The following is a 20,103-nucleotide window of genomic DNA, read 5'->3' on the forward strand; positions in this document are numbered from 1 at the left end:
TTTTAAGTGACTGATTGATTAGTTTATATAAATTTAAGTAGTATTACAGTATATAGAGCCCGAATAGATTTAATCGCTTTGAAATTATAGAAGGCCTGTTAGAATTGTTAACGAGGTCTCAAACCAATTCTGATTAGCAAGTAGCATAGACGCAATCCTATTCATATATAAACAAAATAAACTGATTTCAAATTCTTAATACTTTAATACTAATGCAAAATTTTATTTGGAGTAAGAATCTGAAAATATTGAGTTCCTGTAAAAAACAGAAGTTTTTAATACAGCAAATTAGTCGCCTAACTCCAATTTGAAACTAATTGTACAAGTTTTTAGTTTGCCGCTCAGCTTTTGAAAAAACCTCGATAACGAAAACTCAAAGCTGCGTTCGTAAACAGCGCTATCGATAAGTTATCGTATCTGCATGGTATTCTTTGGATTTTCTCAAATTTCAAGGCACTTTTCTAAGTTTACGAAAATGTCGAAAAGCGCGCTGGTGATTTTGGCTCCCGGAGCGGAGGAGATGGAGTTCATCATAGCCGCCGACGTTCTCAGACGCGCGGGCGTAAGTGCTCCCTTCTTTTCCATTAAATCACTCTGTTCTATACTTATACTTCCCACTCTATGATAGATCAAGGTCACCGTAGCCGGTTTGAATGGCGGGGAAGCGGTGAAGTGCTCGCGGGATGTGCAGATCCTGCCGGACACCTCGCTGGACCAGGTTGCCTCGGTTAAGTTCGATGTGGTGGTGCTGCCCGGCGGACTGGGTGGCTCCAACGCCATGGGGGAGTCCTCGCTGGTCGGGGACTTGCTGCGCAGCCAGGAGTCCGCAGGCGGACTCATCGCCGCCATCTGCGCCGCGCCCACCGTTCTGGCCAAGCACGGCGTCGCCTCCGGCAAATCCCTCACCTCGTATCCCTCGATGAAGCCCCAGCTGGTGGATAACTACAGGTATGCCAGCTCTTAAGTTTATTTTCCTGTGATCTCCACCTTATTCAATTTTTATGTTTTCTTTTAGCTATGTGGATGACAAGACGGTGGTCAAGGATGGCAATCTGATCACCAGTCGAGGTCCAGGAACCGCCTACGAGTTCGCCCTCAGAATCGCCGAGGAGCTGGCGGGCAAGGATAAAGTCCAGGAGGTGGCCAAGGGTCTTCTGGTAGCCTACAACTAACATATTTACACTTATTTATGAAAACAGATTGTTTCAAGAGCAACTGGCATGTTGAAAAAAGAGATCTATTAAATAAATTAATTGAACTACATTTTTATAACCATTATTTAAAGCAAACGGTTTTCATTTAATTTGATTTTCAAGAAGTATTTATAATTATATCATATTGAATCAACTAAACTGAAGTTAAATACAGTGTTTAAAGGACTTTAATTTAATTTGACATTAGGAATTAATCAAGAAGTATAAATGGATACCTTAAAATGATAATTGTATGATATGGCATGAAAAAGAAAACATTTATAAAAATGAATTAAAATTCCATTATTTAATGCACAGGGTATTATTTCATTTGGTTATGACTGGACTATTGCCATGAAATTAAAAAATGCAGATATTAAAATGGGATGAAAGTATTGCTGGCTAGATATTTAAAAAAAAATTATATTTTATTAATACATTTAGTTATATATAATATTTACAAACATTCTGCTGCATTTAATCGTAAAAATTTAAAAATAGCTAAAAGTAATGGCCCACGGTGGAATACCCCCAATGGGTTGGAGTCCCTGCACACCCCAACCCGAGCCGCGAACCGTGGTTGCCGTCCCCGCTAGCGCCAAAAGGGGCTAAGTATTTCGCCGCTAGCCGCCGCTGGTCCCACTCTCGCGGCCGCAGCGAACGGTTGTTGTGGTTGTTGTAGTTGTAGTGGGAGTTCGTCGGCGTGTTTGCGTTTCGCTCGCTCGTTTGGCGATTTGCTGGGACTATTTGCCAGTTTATTTGTGGCAAAAGCGCATTTAATTCGGAGGAAGTGAGTTGTGAGTGGCGAAAAGCGGAGACGCACTGCCGCGCTGGAAAGGCGGAGTGAATCGAGTGCATGCGAATGGGTGTGGATAGCAAAGCGAAGTGCAAGTGCGTGCCAGCGAATAAGAAGAAGTGCGAAGCCGAAAAGGAAGCGAAGCAAGGTGGGCAGTGAAAAGTGCAACGAAAGCGGCAGAGGGAACTGCAATAAATCAACAAAAAAGGAAAATATTCTACGTGACGCGAAATTAAATGCGCTCGCTTCTTCTCGCTCGCACGGGCGCCCCGTCTCTTTCCCCCGCGCTCTTTGTTGAAATTTAACTGCGAGCAGAACAGGGTCAAAAAAAAAAAACAAAAATAAAATAAAAATAAAGAAACACGTCGAGAAATACTCGTGCATATAGAGTTCTAGGTAATTCCTACCTTCCGTTTTTCGCGGTTACCGCGCGTGATTCATAAACCCGTCTTCAAGATACGAAACCAAAAACAGAAAACACAGCGTGCATTGAACCTGCTGGAAGCGCTGGCCACCAGGAATCGCTTCAATCATGGAAAACAACAGTAAGTTGGCTCCTGCAGCCAGTATGCCCGCCGAAAAGTAGGGTATTTGAGCCATAAGAAGACCTATTAGTAGTAGATAGTAAGTAGTTAGTATCCTTAAGATTAAAAAAAAACTATGATAGGCAATAGAGTGCGATATAAAATAAATATATTTCGAAAACAACTGATACAATGTGAATATCGTAGAGATAAATGCTTATATGCCAGCTAGATTTTATCGTAGTTTCTTGGAACTTATCACCAGACCTTTCTTCTCTTCACACCTTTTAAAGAAGGGTACCCCGCGTTCAACTACCCAAAACTGCAGTTCCTTTTCCACTTTGTTGTTTTTTTCTTTCCTATTTTTCGGGGTGGGTCCCGCCTGTTTTTGCCGTCTGCCTTTGCTCGCCACATTCGCATTTTGTGCGCCCGAAAAACTCTTCTCTTGTTTTTGTTGCTTTTCGGGGTGGGTGTGTCATCTTAACCCAAGGACACTTGGTTTTCCATTTTCCTCTTGACTCGAATCTAATACCCTGGAAATGCGACTGACTGACTGACTAACGGTGTTGTTAAAGCCCTGTTGTTTTTAACACGACTTTTACAGCAATAAACCAAAAGTTGGCCAACAAACAAATATAACATGGGCTAAAACAAAACACTTTGTATGAGAACCGGTTTTCGGCCGAAGAAAAGGCATTTGAAATGAGAATTTCTGCGTTTTGATGACTTCATGCCGCCATCAATTTCATTTTCCCCCTGAAAACTTTTCAAATTCACAATGGGAACTGGAGAACAAATGTTCTGCGATGCAAATTAGTGGATATTTTCCTTCTCGCCCGGGTCAGCTAAAAAAGGCCTCTGATTCAGGTCGAAATCCGATGAAAATATTGCGATTTTTTAGCATTTTAATTAACTCTTTTGTAAAGGCCTTTGAATGAGGGCTAATTAAGTGTTTTGCCCAGCCAACTATTCATATAAAAGGGAGTTACATAGATATAAAGTATATAAAGTATAAGGTTACTTGTTTAAAGATTTTGAAGCTACATGCAAATTGATTTGTTTACCCTTGAAACCTGAGCAAAATCAAATCGGAATATAGTAATCTTGCTTTCCTCCTCTTTTGTGTTTTCCAAGCTTATCTGGTGTATGGGTTTTCCGACCCTTTGCTGACCCTTTGGCTACTGTTCAGTGGGTTCCGTGGAGAGATAATCCGGGATCGATAGGCACTACTCTTACTAAGGGGCTGCTCAGTCCAGACAATATTAATAAATCTTAATGTGTGTTTCAACCTTGTGATGGCTTCTTTGTGGATGGAGCCCAAGATAGAGGAGCCCTCGCCTCTGTGATGTTGCCTTCTGATAATGGAGGCTGATTGAAAGACCGCGCCTCAAAAAAAAAAAAATATATATATATGCACCGCACCCGCAGCAGTTTCACTGATGATTTCTGATTTCTTTTGATGAACGATTTCCATGGGACGGCGGACAATGGAAAGGCCAGCTCTCTGTGTACCCATCTACTACATTTGCATCCCAAACAAAGCTGCTTTCTTCCGCTGCTTTAAGTGATTCCGAGCGGCGTTTATGTAACGCCAACACAAAACTCAAAACACGGAAAACAGAGGACAGAAAACAGAAAACGGGCAACAATGGCAATCAATGGTCAAAGCAAATGGATCGCCAAATGAAAACATTTTATCAGATTTCTTATTTGCCACATTTTGCTCGGCCTTTATCTTATCACATCATCATATCATATCCATGTAAAATCCCAAATAAGAAGACTTTACTCGTTGAGTTTTTGTAAGAAACTGCTTTTATTTGGAAATATCTTCGGTTTAAATAGGTGACATGAGAATCGCATCTTAAAGTAAATGGCCTACGCAGAGGCCTAAGTAAATAGTCCTCGCCTTATCGAGGTCCCACGCTCGGGCACATCTGCCTATCTTGAGCGGCGAGGACCTTATCTGTGGTCTCCCACTAAGGGACTATTTTAGGAGGCGGGGAACGATCTCAAGTGACTGACTCAGGTAGTGTGCACTTAAATTACATGTTTTTGAGCAATGCACCCATGTCGCCTTAGATAACAAAATCCTAAATATAATTTATCGCTCTCGATTCATTTACATAAGATATGAACGGAGCCCAAAATTGTAAGTCTTTAAATATATTCGTGTTCATGTGTGAACATCCATGTCTAAGGGGTTCCAGCACTCCTCGCGCCAAAGCTTTCCTGACAATTTAATAAATTGCCCATGCCACGCCTGCATTTTTATATTCCGTAATTGACTTTGGCGTGGGCTGGCAATGGGAATGGGACCACGCCCTCACCAGCCACTTCGCACAGATAGAACTCCTTCTCTGCCCACTAATCCCTTATGTTCACCACTTGGCCAGACCTGATGGATCGCTCATGAGTCACTTGGGATTCGCAGAATTGCTCATGACAATATCGCGAATTAAGGACAAGGGAATACTCTATCTCAACTTAGTGACTCATTTGATTTATGATACGAACATTTGTCCAATTATGATGTTTTACCATCACAAGATTGCCATTTCTATACACTTGTTTAAACAAAATCATTTTTAGTATGAATTTGGCCGGATATGCTCTGCTAAGTTGATTAGCACAACTTAGTAAAAACTGGCAACGAAAGTTCATCGTTTTTGTTTTCAATTATTTCTCGTTTGCAGCGAACAGAGACGCTTTATTGATATGCAAATAATGTACTTTTCGCGCTTAATATTGTTTTTGTTTTTATTTTTATTTGTATTTGTACTTGTATTTGTGTTTTTCACTTTTTGCTGGTCGAGTGCATTCAACAGTTGTGACTGCGGTGACTCAGACTCGAATTCGAATGGCAAAATTGTGTTTTAGCTGGCTTTTTCGCCTATCTTATCGCCGTTCCTCAGACTTTTGCTGGCCTCGCTTATCAAAATGGGGCAGGGGAAGGGAGTAATAGAGAAGCAGAGATATGAGTTCTCTTGCTCTTGCTCAATTCCTAATATATGCTTCCGTCCCTGACTTCGGATTACATTTAAACTATCAAAAAATGTAAGCCAAGTGCACGAAATGTTTGTTCTGCGATCTGGAAATCAACTTGAATTGCCTTGGGCCTTTTTCCGCTTATCTTTATGTTTGGAGCGAAAATATGCGGGCTCTCCTCATCGTTTAAACTATCAAGCATTCCATATCAAGGAACTGATAAGACCCCAATGAACTCCAAGGCCCCGTTTCTAATGGCCCTTCGAGGGGATTAAGTGCAGTGGTGCTCCCCAAACATTCCGACTATCTAGCTTTGTTTGCAGTTCTTGAATAAATACTAAGCCACCAATGATCTCCACTGTTGTTCAAATAAAGATATGAAAAATGAACCCAAAACTCCTCGGAAAACCCGCTGCAATCAGCTGGACTCTCTTGACCTCCAGCTGCTCGTTTCCACTTATTTTCCCCGTTTCATTTGGCTAATGCACAACTCATCAGCTGCAATTGCCGATAGATGGATGGATGGATGGTCGCTCTGCTCCTAAACACTTTCCATCGTAAACTCATCGGAATCAAGCAGCGATCGCCGCCACATATTGCCACACAAATCACATGGGCGGTGGGGGAAACCCGGAAAAGGGGGGCGGGGGCACGACTTTTCAATTGAAACCTGCGCTGTTCAGCTTTTCCATGCTTCGGTTGCCGCGCTCAATTGAAATGGAAATGCATTCAAATGATGGTCAAGTGGTAAGAGGGTTTACTCTGGTGTAGAATTTGTGAAGAGCGAAGACTTTGGAAGAACATTCGTATTCCTTTGAAGATGATGTAATAAAGGGGGTTTGGTACTTTGAATGATGTTTTTCAAACAAGAAATTTTGTTACATTTACCATTATTTTTTTCCGATTTTGGTTGGGTTTCTTTTGACACCATCTTGACATTTTTCCAGTTCCATTATCAAATGGCCACGCGTGTCAATGACGACACCTCCGGCCATGACTTAATCGAAACCGAATGTTAATGCCACTCTTTGTTTATCGCTCTGCAGTTTTCCACTGTAGCGATAAGGGTCGTTTCCCTGGCTTATCATTGGTTTTTGGCACTCCGATAGCAGTGATTCATAAATGTTTACGGAGAGTATACAGCATGTATGGGTCATAATTAGCCCGCAGCAGGGATCTCTTTCTGTGTGCATCCCCCAATTAAAACCAATTGAAATGCAACTCGCATTTGGCGACAAGCGAATTAGATTGCTGCCTCTGCTTTTCACACGCAATGTGCGGCCTTGAACTTGAGCAATTGCTTTCGCAAAGCTCATAAGTCAAGGTCACCTGGGTGGGCTGGGCCCATCAAGGACGTGTGTGTTTGCTTTGAGGACGACAAAAGTGGAGGGCAATGGAAAAGTGACTTTGGGCTCCTGGGCGACAGCCATTTTTGTCGCTTTCTCGTGTGCTCTGGAATTGATTTTGAAGCTAAGTTCCTGACTTGCATACAAAGTAATTATAACAAGGGTGGGCAAATGACCCAAGACCTTTACAAATTGGCAGCTGCTGCTCAGACAGAAGGGTGTTTTTCTTTATGTTCAGTCATGCACGATTCAAAAGCAATGATTCTGAGAATTTCATTCGCCGAGATTTTCAGTGGGTCTTGGATTAAAAAATCGTATACCTTTATGCGCCTATCCAATATTGTATAAAATTATTGGATTTTACTGTGCCATGCTGATTAAATACTTGCCAATCAATATCCAGGTCCTCTGTGCCGCCCTGTAGCACTTAAACCCCCTCGTTGGCCCAAATAGGAGGAATAAAACTTTTAACCGGGTCATGCCAGTTTCCAGTTGGAAGCCCGCCCCCCGATGAAAACAGGCAGTCAGACAGGTCAGCTCCATTAACTCACTATATCTGCACTCACTTATGCATGGGGATAACCCCTTTTTTGGCTTCTCCCCTCTTAAGACCGCTGAAACCCGTGGACTTGCATATTTAAAAGTCGAACTCACGCAAAGGCAATTTACCGTTTACGGTTCATGGCATCTCTCCCCCACCATCAACATCTCACCTTTGAAAGAAATGCACTGGGAAAAAAATGTTTATTCAGAAATAAAATATATGTCTGTACAACATATTTATGCCTTGTGTTTGTAGATGTTATATATAGATTCTTGTTTATGTTAGTTGAGTAGTAAAAAGAAATATTCAAATTCATATCTTTGTAATTTTCATTGATTTTTCTCTGTGCCAAAGACAAGCCAAGCAAAACCGAATTTCAAAGGCAACCAAAACCGATAGTTAAACCAATTAGCATGTTCTTGTTTGCTCACCTCAAACGGGGTGGGTGGGTCGTGGTTCGGAGGGGGTGGTGTCAACTGGAGGGGGAGGTGTTTGTTGAAGGTGTTTGTTTTGAACGGAACTTTGGGGACTCTGGCCGCACCTCTGGCCGCCAACAAATAAGTGCAGCTGCTCATCTGAACCGGTTACAGGTTATATTTTACATATTATATGTGGAGCTCGGTAATCTCTTGGATGCATCAGTTGAACTTTATGCATAGAGGGGGAGAATGCGGATGAGGGGCAGGAGAGGGGAGCCAGTTGAAAATTACTATATTGCTTATTTGAATGTAAAGTGTGTGGGTATACCAGATTGTACAAAAAGTACCACCTTGTAGGGTATAATAAAGTCGTAGTTCGGCTGTTTAATAACACCTCGTACCTTCAGCTGTTTTCGAGCCATATTTATAACTATCCAGTAACCGATTTGCATATCTTTATGGCCGACATGATGTGCTGTTTGACATTGGGGGAAGCTGACTTCACAACACAACCCGATATCGTAATGATCGCAGATATGTCCAAGTTGCAAGGCAACAAATGAATGCACCAAACACCCACATGTCCGTGACGACCAGCACGCCCTCTGGCGGCGACAGATGGCGGCTGTGGCTGTCATGCGATTTTCTCCGCTTTTGACACATTTACACATTGGGTTTTCCCATTCGGCTCTCGGCTCTTTCATCAGGCTTTTCTCACGACTATGCTGCGCGTTTCCTCGCTTTCCACCACTTGGCGCCCGATTTTCACCATTTTTGTTACACAGCAAGAAATTGGATTAATTATATATCATAAACATTTGAAACCTATTTAATGCAAGTATGAGAGTGTTGGAAAATCGGCAAAAGCTCATCGTATTTGGGTCCAGCATAGGGATACCTAAGGATATCCTTGGGATTCCAGTTTCATGGTTTATAAATTGTTTCCACATTAATAATTAATTGCTTAACCCTTTTAATTTATTTTCCTCGCCGTGTAGCTTTTCCAGACGCGGCTCATTTCGCTGCTGCATACCGCCCATTCTAGGCCCTCTTTCAACACTCTCCTCCATTCTTTCCACTCATTCAGCGCGCTTTGCGGTCGCTTATTATTGTTATTCAAGCGTACATATGAGCGTATGAGCGAAAACAAAGAGGAAAGCGGCAGCAAATCGCCAGAGAGGAAGATGAAAAAGTTTGAAAAACAAAAACCGCATTAAAGGTTCATTTGGCTGTCGCTTTGTTTGCCTTTTACAGTCGCGTAGGTTAAGCAGTGTGTCTGGAGAAACAGTATCTGAGATACTCAAATACTTGGCCATTCAGATACTCAGATACTCAGCCTAGAGACGAATTGGCTCTTGGTGGCGATGCAACCGTGACACGATGTGTCGGTGAATAAATGTCATTGCATTGATTTCTACATTGAAAATTACACTCAATTCATTTGCTCTAAATATTTTAAATTTTGATTTAAATGCAGTTTCCAAAGAGTGTTTGATTTACTCGTTAAAGCATCTAACTCTCTCACATTTAAATGTAGTGTTTACCTGGTATTGCATCAGAATCTAAGTGCCATACCCAGTTAGTTGTCTTTAGCTTTTCAAGCTTTTCCCCAAAGTCTTTGATGCTTCCGTCCGACTGTCTGTCCATTTGTTGTTATTGCGGTGCGTGGCTGCAGCACTTTTGCCACTTCATCACCGGATCTCGATCTCAGACGGGCTCGGCGACTTTAACTGGAGTGAAATTACTACTGTGCGCTGTTGACGAAACTGCTTTGGATAACGATTGGCAGCCACTTCAATGCTGGTGGCCCCATCCCAAGTACCCCCCTCCTCCAAAATCCCCCCGAAACGCCTGTCAGTGAAAGAAATGTTAAGAGCTGATTTGAAACGAGCGGAAAATGGAAAGCACTTCGAGCCGCCTTAATGCCATCAAGCGATCAACTCCAATTGCTGGTTTTACGCCCATTAAACGTTGGCCAACCGATGACAATTTGCAGTTTTCCTTCGCACATTACTCATCGAGTTCTGATGAGTTGGCTGGAACTAGACGGCGAATTCCCCTCTATGAACTGACCCATATATAAAGTGTTGATCTAAATGACATCACGTAGCCCAGGAATTTATTATCATGTTTGTTTATTTGTGGCCCTCTTCGGTTGCTTCATTCCTCTTCTAAGCCAATAAGTGTTTCCAATGCATTTTAGTTCCCTGAAGGGGCTTCGATACTCTTACCATTCAATAAACCAAATTATTGACATAGCTGAGTCTTTCGTTTTCCATGAGGGTATTTCCATCACTCACAAAACCCATCAAAAATTTGACACGGCATCCAAACACTCGAGAGAAACAAGAAACATATAAAAACTGAGTCAATCGTGCGGGGGCAGCAACCTCCAAAAGCCAAATAAGCTCAGCATTGCGGCTATTTAATTTTTTTTTTTTAATTTACATTTTCAAGCTGTCGCCTTCTGCGACTCGTGGTAAATATAGTTTATAAGACTGGTTTCTAATAAAGTGTCAGTCAGTCATGGTCTCATTGTTTTCGACATGCGTCATGACAAATTGTGTTCTGTTCGCTTTGCTGATGATTAAATTCGCTAATGCGGCTAGTTTAATGGACATTGAAAGTTGAAACCTAATAGCTTTGCATTAAAACGCTTTCGTAATAAGTAGCTTTTCTCGATGATGCTTGAAGATTTAATAGGGATGTTGCAGATGGATTATCTCCGAAATAAACTGAAGTTACATATTACTTATTACTAGGCTTGCCAGACACTTAGTTCTTAAATTGATTTAACATACGTCTTAAGATAGTCTTAAGATAATCTCATGCAGTGCCACTGGATGGACTCCATTCAAGCTGAGATTTGAAATCATGGTCCGGGAAAATGCCGCAGTGCCAAGTACTCGGTGACCCATATACGACAGATTGTTTGATTGATGGATGGAGATGGATGGGGATGGAGTCCCAGAGCACGATCCGTGATTTGTCATCGCCCACGACAGAAATTGTTATTCCCGGTCCGTAGATGGAGTGTCATGTAACTTTTACTTTTTCAGCGGCATCGAGCAGCCGAAAACGGGAAAAGCAAAAGACAAATGTCACGTTTGAGAAGGGGGTTGAGTATATTTGTGTATATGGATGGGCATTAGAGTAGGTTAAAAGTTGCGCAACCCGATACTATTTCGCATATCTGCACAAACATGTCAGCGTTTTATGCCATAATTGGGTAACTCATTTTGCGACTCGGTTTTTTGTGTGTCCTGATATCTGTTTACAATTGCTAGGCCACAATAGAATTAGCAAGCTTGCTTTTAACATTTTTGTTAATTTCTTTTAGTATGCCGCAACTAGTTATAAAAAAGCTAAATAAGAAGTATGAACTTGTCTTAATAAACCATTTTTATTTACACATCTTTCTCCTTCCAGTCTGTGCAATAGTCGAATATGAGTATGCGGCCAAGGAGCCGGACGAGCTGGATCTCCAGAAAGGTGCCATCATCCATCGGATCAAGCAGATGCCCGGCGGCTGGTGGCAGGGCACCCTGAAGGCCTCCGGCGTCACGGGGATGTTTCCGGATAACTTTGTGCGCGTGCTGGAGTCCGGAGTCAGCAGCAATGGCAACGGAACCACTGGCAGTGGCGACCACATCGAGGAAGGAGCCGCTGTGCAGCTGAGGTTCGTCCACTTAGAACACTTTCAAATGACGCAATAGCTGATTTTACATTTTTACATGTTTCGCTTCTCCAAATTCAGGGACAAATCCGCGACATCGAATCGCCGCTGCAAAGTCATCTATAGCTACACACAAGTCAACGACGACGAACTGACGTTGGCCGTGGGTGATGTCATTGAATTCCTAGGGGAGGTGCGTACACGCTGGGTAACGGGGGGAATGGGGGGTGGCTTGCTACCCCCATTTAACCTATTGGGCCAATAGAAATTGAAATTCGTTGCGCACTGAGAGAAAGAACCCACCCACTTATTACAACATCTTCATTGCGATGTGCAAATGTTAACAAGTTCCAAAGCTCTTGATTGTTTGATATTTTTGTTTTTGACACATGAATTAAATGTAAATTGAGCTTTGGCGCTTGTAAGAACATTCGGTGCTTTCTCGCAGTGCATTACATTTGGTTTCAGTCTGTTCATTTCACTCAATTCTGCTTCACTCTGTTTTCTCATTTAGGTCGAGGAAGGCTGGTGGCGCGGTCGTCTGCGCAGCAAAGTCGGCGTCTTCCCATCGAACTTTGTGCAACATATCGAGCCGTCTCCCGTTTTGGCCTCCAAACGGCCACCGACAATTGGCGCCACCGTGACCACATCGGCGCTGACGTCCAAGGCGGCCAACGTGGCCAATGTGGCAGCCACATCCACAATACCAACCGGCGGAGCAGTGCCTCCTGCGTCCACCAGCACCTCCACCTCCACAACTAAGCAGGCAACCAAGAGCAGGGCAACTGCAGCAGCAGCATCTGCTCCAGCGGAGCCGGCGGCCATAGTTTCGGGATCGGGAGCAGCAGCTGGAGGAGCAGCAGCGGCGGCAGCGGCAGCAGTGCCCATGTTGCCACCCAAGCCGCAGCGGGAGTTCTGCCGGGTGGAGTTCCCCTACGCCCCGCAGAACGACGATGAACTGGAGCTGAAGGTGGACGACATAATCGCAGTTATCAGCACGGAACTGCCCGATAAGGGCTGGTGGAAAGGAGAAATCCGCGGCAAAGTGGGCGTCTTTCCCGACAACTTTGTGAAAATGCTGGCACCCTCGGAAGGTGAGTTTTCACCAAGGATTTTCAACCGCTTCACCGATTTTCTCTCTCAATCACATCGCATTTTTGATTTCGGTCTGTCAAGTTTGTTGTCATCAAGAGTCTCCACCTCTCATCAATGCATTTTCCCCCTCTTAATTGGCGGCAATTTCCCAACGCATCGGCTGTAAAGCGCAAGTCGTTAGACTTCGAAATTGTTGTCGTGACGTAGCGGGGATCAAAGTCAATAAACGTTTGTTGTTCGTTTGGTAATTGAATTAATTAAAAGAAAAGACACCAGCCAGCCACTCCCTCCCCGACTTCCTCCACTCGCTGCATATCTTTCGGATTGTTGGTTTTCATCGTCTGTGCAAAATTTGTAGATGACTTAATTGCCTCCGGCGCATATGAATCAGATAAACTTTATTGCCGATGCGTAATGGCATTATATTTAACAAAGGATTTGTGTACGAGGCTTTTGATAGGCGCGCCGTAAATTGGCTATCTAATGTTTGGTTTTAAAGTGTGCAAGTTTTTTTTTTAATGGTAAACAATGTAGCAATGCAATTTACTAGTGAGCCACAGGGATCATTAAAGTCAGGGAAACTACTTTCCTTGTAAATAGGGAATTTTTCACATATATATAGTCCAGCTAACATTGGCTACAGTGACATCAAAAGACAGTAGCTAATGGGATAAAGTTTAGATTAATTTTATGGCTAGTTTTCCCAATTGAGTCGCTGGCACATCGGAAACATCATATTCATTACACGCACCTCATGCACCACGCACCACATTCAATTAAACCATTAAAAATGTTTCGGTTAACCACATCTTCAAGTTCGTTTTCCCAGTTTTTATGACTTGGTTATGGGAAATTTTGTTTACGTTTTCTCCTATCTACTTGTACCTCTATCTCTTGTTTTATGTATCCACTCCACTCGCATATTTTGTATATTATGACTCCAACCCGTTGGTCTTTCTCTCTGTAATTTTCCACAACACTTTTCTCTTTCTCTACTCCCCTATTTATTCTACTCCTATTTATCTTTCCACCACGATTCTACGATTTTGGGTCTTTAATAAATGAAACTGCAACACTGTAAACACAAAACACACGAAATCCGGTGCACAAGCAAAAGCAGCTCCACCGTTGCCACGGCCACGCCCACGCACCCGGTCCAGGGGCGGAACGGGAGCCGGATCCGGGTCCGGAATTATAGATGGGGTCCGTACTCCCCGGCGGACGCAGCGAGGCGGCTCTTTCGAGTTCTTGGGCGCGCGTATGGCCAGCTTTATCACCACGATTTGTATGTAAACGAGTTTTTCCAGTAGGCAGCCGCAGAGTGAACACCTCCTCCCCTCCCCGAATTTCCTCCGGGCTCTTGGCTTTTCTTGTTTTTCCTTACTTTTTTTCGGCCACTTTTCATTTTCCTTTCTCTGCCGGCTCGGTTGGTGCCTCCTTGAGGCGTTTCTTGTGTGAAATGGAAAATTGTGCGGCTTTGAACGCCCCTCTTCCTTTTCTGCTCATAATTTCTATGATTTATGCTTTGCTTAGTTGTTTACTCTATTTCACTGATCGAGGGTATGTTGATAAGAGGATTGGAGTATTAAATTTACATTTTCACTATTGCAATATATTTATTTAATTTCGATGTTTTAATATTTTGAAAGCAGATAATAGAATTTAGATGTATAGTGTAAATATATATTTTGCACTTTTGTGATTATTTAGATTTTTGATTCGGATATTCAGTTAGCAGAGAGTGCATCTTTAATATGTATTTTATTTTAGTATCTTATTTTAAATTTTCTTATAACAATGAATTCAAGAGACCATTCATTATTCACTACTATGTAATCTACATTATTTTGGCTGCTGCTCTCATCTTTCGCTGCATTGGTTTATTTATTTGGCTTTCTGTGGCACTCGAGATGCCAAAGGCGTGGAAAAGAGGGGGCTGCACCGCGGAGAAGGGCGTGGCAGGGCCGCTGGAAGCGGTCCAAACCAAATCAAAGCGCTTTGTTTTCGATCGGTCTTTTTGTTCAATTTGCGGGGCATGTTTGTTTTGCTGAATGCCAAAGAGTTTGTTTTGTCATTTGCATGGGCGACCGAAAAACTTGTTTGTTTTGTTTGCGCAGTTTTCCTCGCTTTGTTTGCGCGAAAAAAGAGGTTCCCCGCATTCCCCTTTGCAATTTGTTGTTTGGGAAAAGTTGAAATATTATACTTAATTAATACAAATTATTTCGCAGCATACTTTGCGGTCGGCGGCGGAATTCCAAGCTGCTGGCTTCGAGCTTAGCGAAATTATGCTTGGCATTTAATTTTTGCTTTTGTCAACGTCGCAGTTTTTGCTTTTTGTCTTTTTTAACCAACCAACCAACCACCAACCACCTTCGACACTTGAGCAGCAGCAACATCATTAAAATAAACAACAGTTGGCCGTAACTGGTTTTGTGCTACGTTTCTTCGACTTAACGTGTCTCTTTGCGGTTGGCAGCTCTTTTGTGGTGCGCTCTCTTAGCTGAAAGTCTCTTTGCAGATCATTATGATCATCTTCATTAGCAGCGTTTATCTGGGATTCCCGCCTTTTGGGGGCCCAGCCCCTTTGTTTTAGTTCATCAACAAAGTTGCCAGAGAGCCGAGAGGCACAAAAACCAGGCTAAACAAAAATCACGCCGCTCTCAACATTTTGGTACCTTCGCCAGCGTTTTTGTTTACCTTTCGGGCCAAGTCAGTACGCTGTGATTTCTTGACCATTTACGTTATTGAAATATTTTCGTCGTCGCGGCAAAACGGCGAGGAGTAATCGGTAATCATTTTTCTTGGCTCGCCGTGGTGCGTGTGCTACGGTTACAGTTACAGTTCTTGCGGCTTTCTTTATTGCTTCTTTTAGCCAGTTGGTGTGCAATTGCATTCGTCATGTTTTTCTGCCACATGGCCAAGAAGTTTTCTTCGGTTTGGGAAAGGGGAAAAACTGTTTGGGCGCGCGCTTTTCTAATTATGGTTTGTGTGTCAGTCAGGTGTAAATTAATGATTATAATTTGCTGCGTGTCTCGGATTCAAAGTCATCATTAAGTCGCGTTCGTTGCTTAAGTCTTTCGATTTGCCAGCGTTGAGGTGTGCGTGCTAATGCGTGTGTATATACTGCCTTTGGCTACGAACCCGTAAAAATAAAAAAAGCAAAAACCGCACAGCCGTCATCATAATGACAATCACCCAACGCTCAATTACTCAATGCTAGAAAATATCAAATTCGCGCTGCTCTTTTTTTATGGCAAATTTTATTTCGCTCCGTTTTTGTCATTAAAAGCAGTGAAAGTCGTTGGGCCGAGCGCTTTTCTTTTCGGTCACCTTTATTTAGAAATTCGAGCATGACAAAGCCAATTCTTTGGTCGGTTACCATTATGCCTCTTTGGATTTTGGGTACATTGGCTTGTCCGTGGGAATCAAAAGATTGATGGGCTGTGTCTAAATTTGGGTACACTTGAGGTTGAATTTTGTAAAAAACGCTAATAAACTTGGAGAATCTGATGTGTAGTAGATATGACATCAGCAGAACAAGTGAGATTATAATTAGAGATGATTGCTTTAGTCAATCTCGGCTTCGACAAGGAACCGTTAAAATTTTTTATTAATGGGTAAAATGGCGATCGTGGTATAAATAACAAAAATACATGCATAGATATACGATTATAAATCTCATTTCTTTAAGAACAGAAAACAGAACACGACTAATATCATTTGGCATGAGTTGGTTATTCCTGTTAACAACACTTTTGTTTTCAAGCTGCTGAACTTACATATTTAGTTAAGCAAATATGCATCAAATCACCCAGTAGTTATCTGTTTCATTTAGTTTTGAAGTTCGTTTATTTTTCGAAGGGCATTTCCAGTTCGTTGCCTGATCTTTAGATTGCTCTTTCCGGTTGGCTATTGCCATTTCTTTGGGTCTGACCTTTACACATTTTAAGTTGTTACTCAATAGTTTTCGTTGCCTTTCGGTTTTGGTTCGGTTTGGCTTGGTTTGGTTTGATTTGGCTTTTGTCATCACAGCCATTTATTGGCGTTTATTTATGTCGTTTGCTATTTTAGCCCGCTTTGATCCTCTCCTACGCCTCTGATTCGGCTTCAAACTTGAGTTATGGTTCGGCTTTCGTTTGTTTTTCTATTGTACGAGTATTTCCCTGAGCGTTTCCACATTAGTTTTATTGACATTTAGCAACAAGTTGCCAGAAACCAGTTTCAAGTTGTTTCGGTGCTCAGCTGTTCTGAAGCGGGATGGTTAGTCATGGACCACCTCATCCGAACTCGAATACCGAATACCGAATGGCAGTGGATATCGGCTAAAAGATACGAAAAGAATGATATTGGTTATAATTTAAAAACAATATCACTAAATTTGGTTAACTTAAATCTATCAACTCTAAATCTAATACGAAAAACCTTGACCGCTGTGCATTTTAATTGATTTCTACTGTTGGTAAACTAAGTTGAATGTTTGCATGTAATTTTGTAGGTGCTAATTGTGTTCAATGTAACTAATCTTCGACGTTGTTTGCCAATTTTCCAGTTGCACCGATCAACGAGCCACCGAGTGCCACACAGATTACGCAGAATCAGAGGAAGGTCAGCAACACCGCCAGCACCAGCAGCCACATGACCACAACGAACTCAAGCAATTCCAGCACCACCTCGGTGACCACGCAGCAGCAGAAGGAGCAGATCGGAGGCAGTTCCTCCACCACATCGAAGGTGTACATCAAGAAGACCGGGAGCAGCAGCAACAGCACCTCCAGCAGCACCACCACAGCTTCCTCTTCGGCGGGTCGCAAGGAGAGCTTTGGATCCCGTGACTCCCTGAACGATATCCTGAGTGAAACGGGTCTGCCCACCGGCAATGTGGCTGCCCAAAGGAAATCCCTGGAAAACAAGAACCTGGACTTGACCAAGCCACCTGGAGTGGGAGCATCAGTGGCCATTGGACAGCAGCGGAGCAGCACCTCCAGTGCCACCACCTCCTCAGCCACCACAGTAGCCACTGGACTAACCTCATCATCAGTGAGCAAGTCCATGGAGAACATGCTGGACGAGAAGGTCAAGTCGCCACCACCGCCGGTGCTCAGCAAGAAGCCCAGTGTGCCGCTCAAGAAAACTCCCACCGGCGGAGTTCCTGTGACTGGTGAGTACTGTACAGTAGACTCCAACAATGCAGCGGAGGTGCCAGAGATTCTTAAAACAATGCTAATATTTTATCTCTCAATCACAGGTAACCTTTTGGGCGGCAAGAAAAAGAATACCGATGGAAAGCTCACCACTGCCGTGTCCCATGATTTGGCGGATGGTCTTGCGGCCAGCAAGATGCTTTCAGGTGCTAATCAACTGCCTGAATCGGGAGCAGCTGGCAATGTAGTGATCCGGAGAGCTGCCACGATTGCAGTGGAGGATACAGACTTCGATCGCGTGGAGAGGGCTTCCATACTTACGGATATGCGGCAAGGAAGGGTCAAGGCGCCAAAGAGACGTCCACCATCGGCGGCTATCAATGTGCTGGGCGAAAGCAATAACAATTCCGTATATGTAAATGGCAGTGGAATGTCAGGATCCGGTGGAGCAGGAAGTGCCAGTGAGCTGAGTGAAGATGGCGGTGCTGGTGGAAAGACTTCTGATGACAATTCCACCGGCGAGGAACCACAGTTGGCCAAACCGAAACCACGTGAGTGGGAGAAGAAAAAGGCGCCCTGGATGGAGGAGCTGAAGGCCTCGCAGGTCACCAGGAAAAAGACCTCACCCAGTGTGGAGCCACGAGGAGCTTCGGTGGCCGAAAGGACCTCCAAACTCTTTGCAACCGAGCAAGCTGTCAGCAGCAATAGCAGCAGTACCACAACGAAAGTGCAATCTTCAGCGGTGACCTCCTCCATGTTTGTGGAGAACTCAACGACCAGCAGCTCGGTGATCACCAGTAGCTCCCACACCACCACCAACGATGCCATCATGTCGCGCAGCTTGTCCGCTGCCAAAGTCCAAACCGCCAGCAGCGACGAGGAGACGAGAGCCACCAGGCCAAACAGTCTAGCTATACGGAATCAACGAAGTGTTTCACCTCTGGTAAAAAGCTCCAATGCCAGCAGCTCGCAGTCCCAGGAGGAGAAGCCCTCCAACCAGCTGAACAACCACCAGGACGCCAGTTCCTCAAGGGTGGCCCAGCTGGAGCAACGGGTGGATAAGCTGGAAGGGCTGGTGCTAAACCAACAGCGAACCATTGAGGAGCTGGTGAATGCCCTGAAATCGGAAGCTGAACGCGTCAAGATTTTGAGGAGCGAACTGGACAAATACGCGCAGTGCGTGACGCAAGTTTGAGCCTAGTTGAATCGCCTTTTAGCTAGCTTTTGAATCCTTGATTTTTAGCGTGTGCTGAACTCTACAATATACCCAGGCCTAAAAGCGTAGAACGTAGTAGAGTAGAGACCGAACCCAAGACAATCCCAAATATCTGTACTCTGTGTTCTGTACTTACATACCAGAATGATCTATCCAAAACCACTAGCGATCAATCGTTTTTGCATGCCAAAACCGTTTTGTTTTTCGCTACAATACTTTGTATTCCCCTGTATATCTGATAATTTCGATAAGTATTTTTTATACACTCGTACATTCCGAAGAGCAAAAGGGTGTGATTTCTTTTAGCTGCTTTCGATTGCGATTTGTTTTGTTTATTCGATTTATGATTATTTTTTAAAGATGTATTAAAGTTATGAGTAAACTGTACTATAAACTATATACCTAACGAGAGAGAAACATACAAAGTTCGATGGAGTCGATGATGATGCCTAAAACTTAAGCAATACCAATAAATAATGCAAATAAATACTTCAATGTTTTCTGAATGTTTTTCATTTTCTTATTTCGATGTGATTCTGCTTTTATTTTTTCTAAATGACTGATAAAGATAGTTAGCGTTGTAGAGAATTCACATATCTAATCCCGGATAATAAACTAACCCTTTTGATAAAATCTCTTTTTCACAACAGCAAGCAAACTCGTCGCGGGAAATTCGACAATTGGATGTTTTAATTGATCAGCGGATCGGATCGATCGATCCAGACATATTGTAATCCCTTAGAGATTTATAACCCAGACCCGCCTGTACAGAATATTCCTTTTTTTTGTGATAAGCCTCTGCATAACCAGCTTTGTATCTGTAGTCTAATCAAATCAATCTGCGTAGCTAGCCACCCGCCATTCCCGATTGTTAGCAAATATGTTGTGGTTTACTTGGAAATATCGCATTTTGTACCGCTTAACATGTAAATATTATTGTAAATTAATATGGGATATTAAATAAACATTTCATATTTAGTAAAACAACAAGCCAAAGCTAATTTAACTATCAAAGGTAGATGGGGGCTTGTATTCTATTTATTTGTGTTATCAAGTTCCATCTAAACGTTCTATAATTTATACATGCTGAGTATTTCATTTCTAAAGTTCACTTTAGATATTACACCTTGGCCTGATAACCAAAAAAAAATATTTTTTTTGAATC

At 42.9% G+C, this 20,103-nt stretch overlaps 2 protein-coding genes across 6 annotated transcripts; both read left to right on the forward strand.

Moving 5' to 3' along the window:
* The first annotated feature begins 392 nt into the window (after nt 1-392).
* Nucleotides 393-1,278, forward strand: LOC6730271 (protein dj-1beta). The gene is made up of 3 exons (XM_002105518.4): nt 393-562; nt 629-948; nt 1,016-1,278. Exons 1-3 carry the CDS (start codon nt 422-424, stop codon nt 1,170-1,172), a joined length of 618 nt encoding a protein of 205 aa, XP_002105554.2. The 5' UTR covers nt 393-421; the 3' UTR covers nt 1,173-1,278.
* Nucleotides 1,279-1,799: 521 nt separating this feature from the next.
* LOC6730272 (serine-rich adhesin for platelets) lies at nt 1,800-19,925 on the forward strand. Of its 5 annotated transcripts, none has more exons than XM_039294415.1 (8): nt 1,800-2,534; nt 11,240-11,489; nt 11,568-11,679; nt 12,001-12,580; nt 13,693-13,866; nt 17,131-17,739; nt 17,827-18,898; nt 19,589-19,925. In XM_039294415.1, the coding sequence occupies exons 1-8, from the start codon at nt 2,522-2,524 to the stop codon at nt 19,629-19,631; spliced, it is 2,853 nt and encodes a 950-aa protein (XP_039150349.1). In that variant the 5' UTR covers nt 1,800-2,521; the 3' UTR covers nt 19,632-19,925. The 5 variants fall into 5 exon arrangements, with proteins under 5 accessions (XP_039150349.1, XP_039150350.1, XP_039150351.1 ...); XM_039294416.1 differs by having other exon boundaries at nt 13,699-13,866; XM_039294417.2 differs by lacking the exon at nt 13,693-13,866.
* Nucleotides 19,926-20,103: the final 178 nt, after the last annotated feature.

The sequence above is a fragment of the Drosophila simulans genome, chromosome 3R, assembly GCF_016746395.2.
Source record: "Drosophila simulans strain w501 chromosome 3R, Prin_Dsim_3.1, whole genome shotgun sequence".
In the NCBI taxonomy this organism is placed as follows: Eukaryota; Metazoa; Arthropoda; class Insecta; order Diptera; family Drosophilidae; genus Drosophila; species Drosophila simulans.

What these genes read in the sequence shown, in the direction of transcription:
- LOC6730271 (XM_002105518.4), top strand. Translation starts at nt 422, where the DNA reads ATGGTATTCTTTGGATTTTCTCAAATTTCAAGGCACTTTTCTAAGTTT. An exon ending in ACGTTCTCAGACGCGCGGGC is followed by an intron (nt 563 to 628) that starts GTAAGTGCTCCC and finishes ACTCTATGATAG; the next exon opens with ATCAAGGTCACCGTAGCCGG. An exon ending in CAGCTGGTGGATAACTACAG is followed by an intron (nt 949 to 1,015) that starts GTATGCCAGCTC and finishes GTTTTCTTTTAG; the next exon opens with CTATGTGGATGACAAGACGG.
- LOC6730272 (XM_039294415.1), top strand. An exon ending in GGAGCCGCTGTGCAGCTGAG is followed by an intron (nt 11,490 to 11,567) that starts GTTCGTCCACTT and finishes CTCCAAATTCAG; the next exon opens with GGACAAATCCGCGACATCGA. An exon ending in CGGCGGAGTTCCTGTGACTG is followed by an intron (nt 17,740 to 17,826) that starts GTGAGTACTGTA and finishes TCTCAATCACAG; the next exon opens with GTAACCTTTTGGGCGGCAAG.